This window comes from Erithacus rubecula (assembly GCF_903797595.1).
Source record: "Erithacus rubecula genome assembly, chromosome: 13".
NCBI classification, from domain to species: domain Eukaryota; kingdom Metazoa; phylum Chordata; class Aves; order Passeriformes; family Muscicapidae; genus Erithacus; species Erithacus rubecula.
The window spans coordinates 5986403-5998608 of NC_136665.1; the positions used below are offsets into that span (position 1 = coordinate 5986403).

The following is a 12206-nucleotide window of genomic DNA, read 5'->3' on the forward strand; positions in this document are numbered from 1 at the left end:
CGTTGGTTTGCATGTGAACACTCACCAGAAGCAGGAACTTGCTCTTACCTTCATTGATGTTGCTGAAAATCGAACGCTCAGTGTGGCCAGAGCATGCTTGGATGAAGTCAGCCCTTTGATAAGCTTTCCTCCACAATGACTGATCTAATTTAAAAAATCACATTACAAAGTCAGAAATGTTAGGACAGACAAATGAGACACAAAAGAGGCAGTTAAAAGCTTCAATAGCAGATTCTACAGCCATCTGCAAAGTAGTTACAGCACTCCCTTAGAATCTCCTGAGATTCCCAGGTCAGTAATACTGACATTTGGCAAAGCTAAAGCAAGAAATTAGAGATATAACCACAAAAAAGTGAAACTCAAACACATATTTGAACAAAGCTTCTCCACTGACTTTCCACCTGTCCTATATAATCAAGGTGAACTACTCAGGTGATTTAATAGGTCACAGCATTTTACTGTTGCCAAACAAAGAGGTATCTCAAGCTATGAATCTACCTGCAGACACATTCATTTGGGTAGCAGATGATCAGATGTCATTTTCATAATAGCAAAAAAAGAAATGCCTAAAAAGTGAGGAGACTAATCTAAAAAGTTAACCCTGTAGTCATCTAAGTTTAAGATTACAAAGTCTCTTTCTGTAGCTCAGTTTGAAACAGTACTGAAAATCTGCTACAGTGTCTGTCCAGGCCCTTTTCTACAGACAGTCACACACCTTGTGCAGCCATGAGAGCTGGCACATTTGCAGGTGTATCAGGGAAACCACACTGAACTGACAGAGTGCCTCCAATTCTTGAAAAAATTCTTCCCAGATTACCACTGTTAACTTTTGGACAGTGTTCACTTTGGGATGAAAGTGTTCATCTGGGGCCAGTCAATCCAAAGCTTTTCAAGAACACACAATTTCAAGACTTCAAGATCTAAAATCTTTTTTCCTCACATTCATGCTCACAGAATAGGGAAAAATTTATGCAATTCTGCAATATCCTCTCTGCTGTGTTGGACTCTCACTCTACAGCCCATTGTAGTTTTCTAACCACATGAGAATGACAATAAATCACTGAATTCAGAAATATACTCCAGTTCTCAACCAACAACTGTCTCATATCAATGAGATAATAGCACTCATGTACTAGAAAAAGCATAGCATCCACCAAAACTGCTCAGAGTATGGACTGTGTGACAAAATTGGGTATTCTCTCTCTCTGGAAAGACCTGAAGTGGTTAAGAAGCTATTTAAAAAATACCCATTGAAAGCTGCTAGAAACCCTGATATTTACACTGCAAGCAGAGCAATGAAAAATTATCAAGCAAGCAGCACTACACCCAAAAGTGCACCCTCACAAATAAATTTAATGTCAGGACATTTTCACAAATACTTGACCCTACCATTTTTATTTTTTTTTTTCCTATATAAAAACCACTTTGTTGTAAGGGATCCTACTATAACCACTTGTTAGCTCTTTAAGGCAGTGGAAAGGCACTCAGGTATAGGTTTTGTGTGAATACTGGAATTTTTTTATTTTTGGAAACACACAGAGTGCAAACTCTTCCAATTTAAATGCTGTATCCTTATTTACAAAACTTGTGAAAAAAACACTTTCATAAACAAAACAGTCCTCCTAAACTATGCATTCTCAAATTCCAGCAGCAAATCAAAGCAGAGAATCACCAGTTCTGAGATACATGCAGCAGGCCTGGCATTTGCAGAGCACCTATGGATTTATGAGCAATATCTCACAGCCCTACCTCTATTTGATGAAGTGACTTGAAAATAGACAAATCAAAAGGCAAGAGATGCTCCTGAATGTTACTGGTTCCAAAAGGTCCCCCTGTTCCAGTGACCTGGTATTTAAAACATTAAAGAACTGAGTTAGTGTACACAATCCAACTTGTTCACATTCCAGTCTTACACAGGCAATGGCCCAAGGGCAGTGGCTTGGAAAGACAGCCAAAGTTCCAACCCACTTTTCAAATAAGGAATGATTCACAACACTTGCAGGTTAACTCTTCAGGAAAACAAACACTAGCTGCTCCAGCTAAGTGCACTGAACTTGAAGTGCCACCTTGTGCTTGCATTCTGTAGCACATGGGGCATGCAAAAAGCAGTACCACAAGCAAGGCTGACCAAGGCTCCATTCTCATCTGAAAATCTGAGTTACATTCACTGAAAACAACTTCCTTGAAACCTGTGAACCCTCCAAGTCAGCAGTGTCTTTAATTCCACTACAAGGGATGACATTCAAGGCATTGATAAGATGAAAATTGGGTTTGAAGAAAACAAGCATTACACTGATACACATGAATAAAAATGCATCTGGTATTTCCAGATGGCCATAGGATTCTGGCCTCAGAGCATGTCAGCAGCATAAAAAGCAGGTGGTTTCATTTATGTTTGCTGTGAATAGAATTTTGAGAGAAAACTCTTAAGAGTTTTCTCTGGTTTTATGTATCTCACAAGCTCTGAATGTGCCCACCCACAAGCATTCAGAAGGGCAAGAAATTCTGAGATGGTAATTTTTCTAAACAATAAGCTCTTCTCCAGCCAGAAAATCCTCCCTTGTGAAGATTCTATACAGACAGAGGAAGACAAAGGCAACTGAGGAGCCCCAGGAACACCAGCATAGCTGTGTCTTTGCTTCCCCTGATCCATCACTTGATTTCAGCTTTGAACATACAACACAGTTAAAAGGCAGCTCCTCATGCAATAAAGGGGCTAAAATGAGTTTTTGAGTCATAGCAAGCAGAGTTAAAATAATTACTCAGGGAAAGTCTAATTCACTTATTTCCTAGGAAAAAAAAAAAGTCAAATTATCTGCTCACAAAAACTATCTGTTCTGAGGCCATTTTGCATTTATTCTGAAATGGTATTTTAGCTATAAATTCAGGGCCAACTATGAAACTGAAGCACTTTTTAGGGTTTTATTTTTAACTTTCAGATGCAGTCAGACAGTGGGAAAAAGGGCAAGGTTTATATAGATGCACATATACTCATATACACTGGCCTACCCATAATGCCTGAAAAGAAAGCAAGGTTGAAGTGGTCAATATTTATTTATTCACCATCCCTACTGGCACCCAGCAAGATTCTGTGGCTGCATCTATACAAAGGACACTGCTGAAAAGATCACATCACACAGCAAACATCTTGGCTAGAAGGTTGGCAGCATAAACACCTATTTAACACTGAGCTCACCTTCAGATACTTGAGTCTACAAGTGAAATCCAGAATGTGGCCCAGATCTGTTTTGGCATCTCCATTAGCACAGGTAGGTTTGCCCTGCAGCAGCTGCTGAGTGACAGCATACAACTGCAAGGGCCTGATGGTGAAGACTTCTCCAGCCATTAAGAGCTGCTCTCCTGAAAAACACAGTAGCTTAGGATCAAACACAATGCTGTAAGGTTACACAGGAATAAATGGTACATGGAAAATGCAATGATACACATGTCATTTATACTCTAAGATGAAAATGAGGTGGCAAAATAATTTCTTTTTAACACCAAAATAATTCAGGTCTTCAAATGGGCACTCATCATACAGGACTGAAGTTCCTAAGGCAACTAATAGCAAATTTCCCTCAGTCTCAACAGGACTGGAATCAAAGCTCCTTTACATAATGTCAGAGTTAATAAATTTTTTTCTGAGATATCACTAAGTTTGTAGCAATTAGGTTTTTTTCTATTCAGAAAACACAGCACCTGCTACCTAAAATATAGACCTCTGATCTCTTGCTATGCTGCCTAAATGCAGAGTTGTAGTAAATGTTTTTTGGAAAGTATTGGGATTTTCTGCATGCTAGTACCAAAGCAAACACCCAGAACAGAAAATGCCTTATCTAATTATAATTTTACAATCCAATTTAACAGCAGGAACAGCAGGAAGCAGCATATAAAAGCCTCTCTGAAAGCACCATAAGCTTGATGTAGGCTACAGCAGCTGGAACACACACGTGCAAAGAATATTTTTCTTCCTTTTAGGGACACCAATTTGACTTCATGGAAAAGAAAGCATCAGCTTTTGTGATAAGCAGAGTTCTCAGAAAAGTTCTGAGGAGTAAAATTCCTTTCAGCTTCAGTGGGAACAAGTCCAGGAGTCCAGCTGCACATACATTACTGGAAGATTACACTAATACAGAGCAGTCAGTGACACATCAACAATTCTTGCATCAGTGAGACTGTAGGTGCTAGAAAACCAGCAAATATTTCTTCACAAGCTTTCTTAAGATATTCCAAAATTCACTGAATGGACTCTGAGGAGGCTTCACCTAAAGGTAACCTTTTGTCAGAAGAATCTGAAATGGCATTGCTGAAACACGCTTCACCTATCATGCCTATCATGCCTTAGCCAACTGGAATTATACAGCAGCATTTTGCATGTCCTTCAAAACAAAATAGCAGGGATTAATCCTTTCACATGCCTCCTGCTGGTAATGGAGCAGCTGGAGCTGTTGTAGTTAGAGTAAGAGCATTTCATTTTCATCTGCCAGTCTCAGAAAAGCACATCCTTAAATTAACTGACCAGAAGGTCTCCTGTTTCCTGAATTCTGGAAGAATAGTATTTAGATATATAAAGTGATCTCCTACATCTAACATAAAGACTATCAGGACTCACTGACACAGACCAAGCTTCTTTACAGGTCACACTAAAACACATTGACACAGAGAGCTTAGCAAAAGCTCTGATCACCAGTGCCACATCCTACCCCTCAAGGACACAGACAGGAGGCCCTTTTCAAAACATAAATTGACCAATTTCTAGTTTCCAACACTGGCTGCAAGACTGTTGCAGCTCCTCACAAAATACAGCTTGAATTAAAGTGCAAGCAGCAAGAAAAAGACAAAAAGAAGGGGAGAAAAAGTATCAGAGTTGGATATGGAAGATCAGATCTCTCATTGTCTAGAGGTAAAATACCAAAGGTATGTCAATGCATGAACACAGAGAAAAGCATTCCTGGATTAATATATGCAAGTTCCTTACCTTTGTGAAAGAGCTCTTCAGCCAATGCAGCAGTGATCCCATTGATCTCCTGCAAACAATAAAGCATTGCAATCAAGTATTATCTATATACTTGGACTATGGGTCCAATTTGTTAATTTGTACCTTTAGTGAATTATCCCTTTTTTTGCTGTGGTAGAAGACTGATTTTATTTAATTGAAATAAAGGGTGACTATTTTACAGATTTCTTCATAACTTGAAAATGGTTCATAAAAATTACTTGAAATTATTTTATTTCACATGATTTTCACTTCCAAGATGAAAAACAGATGAACTATATTTAAATAATCCCATCCTGCACACATTAGAAAAGTACAGCAGCAACCAGAGCAAGTTATTACTAGCCTTCAGTAGCCCAACGTGGAAGACATGTTTTGAAGAAAATATTATTAGTGTTCTTCAAATTTTAACATTAAAACTATTCTAATGCTTCAAGCACTCAACACGTCCTCAGAATATCACTAACACAGAAAAAGCTTCAGATTAACAGGTCTACAGAAAAAAAAGAAAAATAAAAAGTGGACTTCAACTCCCCTATGCTTGCTGCAAAGTAATGCAAACCTCTCCTTTTCTCATGATCCCTCCTGGGCCCACCCAGGTGCACAAACTCCATCCCTGCCACTGACAGCCACAGGATGAAAGGCTGGAAACTCCCAGTGCACGGATTTGTACTTTCTACATCTGCAGGTGCACAAAGATCAGCACAAGTATTTCCCACCCAGGCACACTTCTCTCCACAAAAATCAAATGCTCTGTGCAAGTCCAGAAATAGTTTTGAGCATTTCCAACAGTTCCCTTTCAAAGGCCCACAAGAAGAATAAAGTAAAACACTTTGTGAGGGTGAAATTCCCTCTAGACAAACATCTCATTTTAAGGTAGCTGCAAAGTATGAACAGATATTATGGATCATCACCACATGAATATTTCATGAGTTTACTTTGCTGACAAATACCTCATGATTCATAACAAGGGAATACATCCACAGGACATCTGCAGCAGACAGCTCAGCTCATTTGATGAGGCAAGGGCTTCAGAACATCACATTCTTAGTGCAACTGAAACCCCATTCACTGAGGATGAACAAAGCCCCCACACCACAGTTTTGAGAACAACAAGCTCAAAGCTGTATTCCAAACAAAATCAAACAATTCTGATTCGCATCTGAATAAGCCAATTACACTCATCTGGCAAGCACAGACTTAATTGAAAACTCCACTCTGTATCTCTTTTGTCATCTGGGACACAGAGCCAAAATTTTTTTTCTACATTTATAATTGGAATAAGATTATGACTTAGACTGTTCAGTGACTAGCAAGCAAAAAAAAGGAACTCTATTCCTCTGTCAGATGTACAAGAGACTTCTGTCTCAGCTGTAACTACTAAAATGCATCACACCCACAGAGGTCCACAGTCTGTAGGTGTCTCTGAACAGCACTTTGTGGGTACTCCTTGCTTTTCCTGCAAAACCCTCTATGTGTAAGTTAAAAACACAATCTTCTAAGATGACAAAGACCCTGCAACAAAATAAGCATCCCCATATCAATGCAGAAATCCTTTACAATGTCAAAGTAACAATAAAGTTTTACACTGCTGTCACATGCAACTGTTTCTCTCTGCTAGGCTGTAGCCAAGAACAACTGAAGGCTTCAAAGTGAGTTTAATGTATCTATGGCTGGCATTTCTACTCCATTTAGTTCTATTTACCTGGGAAATAAAATTAAATAATCTTTACTGGAAATACTACAAAAAAATAGACAAAAATATTGTAACTTTCTTACATAAATTAATGAGGCAATATCAGGGATTATAATGGCTCCAGTATGTACATGGGTTGTCTGGTAATGAAGACATTTTAAAAGATCAAAGTTCAGCAGAAAGGTCATTTTTTTCCAGTAGAATTACTATGGCAAATATTTAGCTTTTCTCCTGAATAATTAACACTTTTTTTGGTAAATATTTAAAAGCATTCTAAAGTTCCAAGCAAAAAACAATTGAGTTTACAACTAAGTCAGGCCCACCTACAGCAAAGAAATGCAGATGAAGCAACATCTTTGCTCTTAATATCCAAGAGCAGTTTAGAAATATGGAAGCACTCATACCCAAATACTGCTAGCTCTTTGGAAATGAAAAAAAAAATAAAATTACACTACAAAAGGAAAAAATAGTCCAAATGAGAAATAAGTCAGGAGCTAGGAAGAACTTCTGCCTGCATAAAAAACATGTGGAAGTTGCAACACAGACTTTTATGAAACAGACGTCATTTACAGGAACAGAAAAATTATGTAATTTGCTGGTGATTGTTGGAATTTTGGTCTATTTGAACAGAACTCTCCCTACATGTCAGACATTATTAATAAATTTAAAACCACAAATCCATTTCAGAGGGCTTGATAGTTACAAATCTGTGCTTCTCTCTCAAGTCTGCAAGGCAGTAGCAACACTGTGGAATAAACCTACTGTTTTTATCTAAGAAACTCTGAAGTCTCACCAGGATAATTATGTTTATGTAACATAACTAGGTTTTCCTTTGTTGCTAAAACTTAATTGATACCTAATGGATCACTTGTGACTAATTTCTGAAGCTGTTCTATGAAACCATGAAGGGCCTTCTCAAAACATCCCACCCCAAAGCAGTTACTGCTCCTTCTTCCCATCCAGTTCTCCAGTGCTTTTTCTCCTCTTTATTAAATTCATTCTCCCCCTTACAACATGCCATATTGCCAAAAAAAAAAAAAAAAAAAAAGTCTAATTATACACAAGAGATGAGCAAATTGCAATCTGAACACGAAATCAAGTAATTGCTTCTTGCTTCAAGTATCCTTTACAGTAACATTCTGTCTGCTGGAGCTGTTTCTCCAAAGGCCACTCCATCATTGTGATTCCACAGAGAAGCATCATTTTTCTTCATTTGGGCTACTGGAAACTGTTTCAGTATGAACCACAGCTCCAACCATTAGCCACTAAGTAGGGAGGGTATAGATCCATTATGCAACACTCATTTGAGAGCCAGCACTTTTGACTTCAGCCTCACCAATTCAGCCTCACATTTATTCACAGCTTCCAACTCTCCTGCCAGCACTTATTTTCTCTTCTTAGAGTCCCTGCCCACACTACATCCCAGCACAGTGTCTACTGCAATAAAAAATGGTGTCAAAAATCTTAAAAATACATTTTGTTATATTGTGCAAAATGTTGAAAAATAACCACTTTAGCAAACTAATGAAGATTCTACAGAATTCTCTCCAATTCAGAGAACTGGGGAAAGGTACTCAGGCCTCTATTCAGACACTAAAAACAAAACTTACATATAAATGAAAGTGTAGGAAGTGTGACAAAACTTTTGGTGCAGTAACAGGGAACTTGAGCAGCAGAGTTTGCAGGTAGATCTCCAGTTCCTTTTGTCTTTTCTCCACAAGGCTTTTGGAATTTTTTCCAATGATCTTCTTTGGAGGTAACAGATTTTTATCTATTTTCTTCTCTGAAACAAGCTGAAAGACAAAGACCAGAGTTAATACCTGACCATCTGTACTTGCACAAAAGATGCAATGGAACATATTAAGCACATGTTGCCTGGGAAGATCCAAAAATAAAATTACTCCAGTAAATTCAGCTACTGCCTTCAAAGTATTAGGTATTTTCAGAAGGAACATTTTGTCATAGAATAATCAGAGTTTAATAGCAGTGTCTGCTCAAAGAATCACTCAGTACCAGGGTAGAATGTAAAAAATGTGATAAAAAACCAAAATAACCGGTGCATTTCTGAGAAAGCAGAATGCTCTCAAATAAAGTAGACTTTTCCTCATTTTTGTTTGTTTTGCACTGGTTGGTAACTATCCCATGCTACTTGAAGAACATTTTTATCATCCACTCTGAGGAGACTTTGGCCACCAAATCAGCTGACCATAAAAATCCTTCTTAGCAAAAGGTTCAATGACTTCAGCCTGAACTCTCCTCTCTGACACAGCTCCCACCCAAGGTTAAAACTGTCCAGGTCAAGCTCCCCCAGTACAAAAAGGGACTTTAACAGGAGCTATTAAAATGTTCTCACAAAAAGGACTAGCCTGCAGTTCAGATGGGATGTGTAAACCATTCTATAAAACAGAACTACAAGAACTGTACACTTTGTAAGAGACCAAGGTCACTATTTTAATATTCTTACCTTTTCATGCAGGTCATGGAAATCACTGTAACGATGTTTGACTGTCCACTGATGATTGCCAACACTGACCTGAATAATGTACACCTGAAAGGACAAAATTCAAGTAAGGACACTGCAAAATATTTTCCTTAAAGAGAAGATAACTGGGAGACCTGCTGGCTGATGGAGCACTGTAAGGTGGGTCTACATTCTGCAAGGATCAGAGCTAAGGAAATGCTAACCCCAGCTCTGAGGTGACTTTGCTGATGTGGGATGCCTGATCTCACTCATGAGGCTGCTCCACAAGAAGAACATGCAGATGCCTCAGTGTAAAGCAATGGCTTTCATTTTTGCAACCTGAAGGTTAATAACCAAGGGCTCTAAGACACTTCTTTTTGTGAAAGTTTCTGCTAACTGAAATTGGTATTCACAGCTAGCCACAAGCCTGAGACAGCAGCATCCCTTCTTCCATCTACCAAGTTCCACAATGGGCAGAGGAACTTGGTAAGCATCCTGCTGTCACTTCAGCAGAAATATGGAGCTTAACCCTTGAGAAAACTGAACTAATACTTAGTTTGGGTGGATGCTATTTTATTCCTTTTAAGTTAAAGCACACAATAAATCTTCCTGCAGTTACAGTGCCCAAAGCATGACTACAAATATCTAAAGCAATCCAGCATCTCCCAATACAAAACTAAGTATTTTTAGCCATGCACGCACCAAACAAAGATTTTCATTCTAGGCGACTTTCTGGATTGAATAGTACTGGTTTTGCACAAAACTCAGCCTACCTTTAGACATGTCAGAAACAAGCTGTTCCAAAGACATTTGAAAGATACAAGACAAAACACAAACAGAAAACAAACAAGGCTCTGCGAAACCAGTCCACAGCTATTTGAATACAACAAATTAAATAAACTGTATTATCCAATCCAACTATACTCTTTGGGGAAAACACCAACTTGTAATCAAATCCTGAAAGCATTTAATACAGTTAAGAACTTGCTTACTACCACAGATCAGCCAGAGCTGACTCATCACTGCTATGAGGATGATACACATCTAGTTGCTAAACCCACTTGAGAAAAAAAAAAGCATCAACAGTTTCAATCTGTTACATAAAAGACCAGTTTTCACTTGCTTCAAGAACAGAGCAGCACGATGTCAAACATTAAATAGAATACCACCTGCATTTTAGAAGATGAACTATAATTCATGCCAGTTTTAGTTTTGTAAGCATCTGACACTGGCTCACTGAACAAAAGCCAAGCCCTAGAGAGGAACAAATCAAGATGCCTGACTGGTGCATGCAGTGGGTGACACATCAGTGCTGGGATAAGCACTGAAAGCACACAAGGATGCCCACACAGAATTATGGACTCAATTAAGGCCTGTGCCTGCTTTCATGTTGTGTTGGGAAACAGTAGATTAGGACTAATCACTGTGCACTGCTGACAAACCAGAACAGAAATAACACCAGCATTCAGAAGCACCTCTGAGTGACTCTGAGGAATAACCCTGAGGAAAGCAAGGAAAGACTCAAAGAAACTAAACTTTGAAGAAGTACTACATTTATAAGCCATAATAAAAATACCAGTTCATTTGAAAAGCTGACTGGGCTAAACTGTGGCAGAGCAAGCAGCACATCTAAATATAATGCACATTGAGTACACAAGGCATGAAACTTCAGATTACACACTGAAAACTCAGTAACTTCACATATCCCAACTGATAACTCACCAGGTGAGCAAAGAAACCCCTCCTCTCTGTAAAAAACACAGAGTAAATTTGTAATAAAGGTTTAATATCCTTTTGCTGAAATGGCAAGCACTGGCCACTTCTAGAAACACAGCAACCAGTGAAATGGGCAGTCTGGTTGGGAAAGTACCTGTTAAAATGTTAGAATGCACTGATACCATTCCTTAAGTTAAGTCTTTACAAAGCCATAGCACTTCCCACCCAGAAGGCAGCCAGAGCAGGCAGCACATATTCACCCCACAAACAGCATCAATATACAGAGACAGCAGCTGATTCCACATCAATCCACAAGCTGCCATTATCTTGAAGAGTAAATATGTAAATGCAATATGCTGATGTGCACATTAAGGCTTGTCTTAATATAGAAACAAACAATTTTAAAGCAAAAAATCCCCTTAGATACCTCACTGTTTTAGGAGCTTAAGTTCATCACCAACAAATTTTGAGTGCACTAATATGACAAGGCTGACAGCTTAATTTAAGGTTCTCCAAGGGCTGCTTGTCACACAAGTGCTAAAGGAATACAGGGATAAACGATGACATCCTCACACTGCACTTTCCTGCAGACATAAATAAATACACCATGTGAAATCCCCACCCATCCTTACACCACAAATTGCACTTCTACTGAGCTAAAAGACAAAACACTTCATGTTCACAGGATTTCCTCCCCCACCTGTCTCTACCAAATCCTTCTATATAAAAAGTTTTGTCTATCTTTCTATAAAGCAGTTTTTCTGGTAACCTTCTACTTTGTAAAGTGTTTGGCATATTTGCAGTGCAGTACATTTTCTTTATTTTCTAGCAAGCCACTGCAAGTTCTTTGCAGTAAAGAGGCCACATCAAACAGCATCCCTTCATCTTCCTAAATACTGAGGGGTGAAAGACCTACTAACCATTTTTAAACCATCTATTAAATGAACAACAGATATTCCAGACTGCTTTTTGTTCATTTCCTATACACAATACAAAAACCTGCCCACCTCGCTCTACATGGAGAACTTGCATTTCTACAGTGTGTCTCATCCCACTGCACATGCTTCAGTACTGTAAAAAGAAAAACAACCCAACACTTAAATGACAGAGCTCTCCACAGGAAGCCTGGGACACAGGAGTGACTAGAGCCAGTAGCTCCCAAATTCCAGAGCAGTGATGCAGCCACATCTCCACCTCCCTGCCTCATCAAGTAGTCAGACAGTTTACACCCATTCTATTTTCCTTAAATATCAAAATTAGTATTTATGTTTAAAAGACAGGAAAAGCAGGAAGGCAATTTTAGGTCAAACAAATGAAGCACTGACAGCCTTGAGGCT

The 12206-nt window shown here is 38.7% G+C and overlaps 1 protein-coding gene across 4 annotated transcripts in view; it reads right to left on the reverse strand.

The window, feature by feature from the left end:
- The window catches only part of NISCH (nischarin), a 29124-nt gene that overhangs the window by 14390 nt on the left and 2528 nt on the right, over positions 1-12206 (reverse strand). For all 4 annotated transcript variants that reach the window (XM_079316833.1, XM_079316832.1, XM_079316834.1 and 1 more), the window contains exons 2-7: positions 9157-9240; positions 8303-8485; positions 4979-5027; positions 3197-3360; positions 1750-1845; positions 49-144 (exon numbers count right to left, since the gene is read on the reverse strand). In XM_079316833.1, coding sequence (XP_079172959.1) covers positions 49-144; positions 1750-1845; positions 3197-3360; positions 4979-5027; positions 8303-8485; positions 9157-9240 — 672 coding nt within the window. The remainder of the gene's footprint in view (positions 1-48; positions 145-1749; positions 1846-3196; positions 3361-4978; positions 5028-8302; positions 8486-9156; positions 9241-12206) is intronic.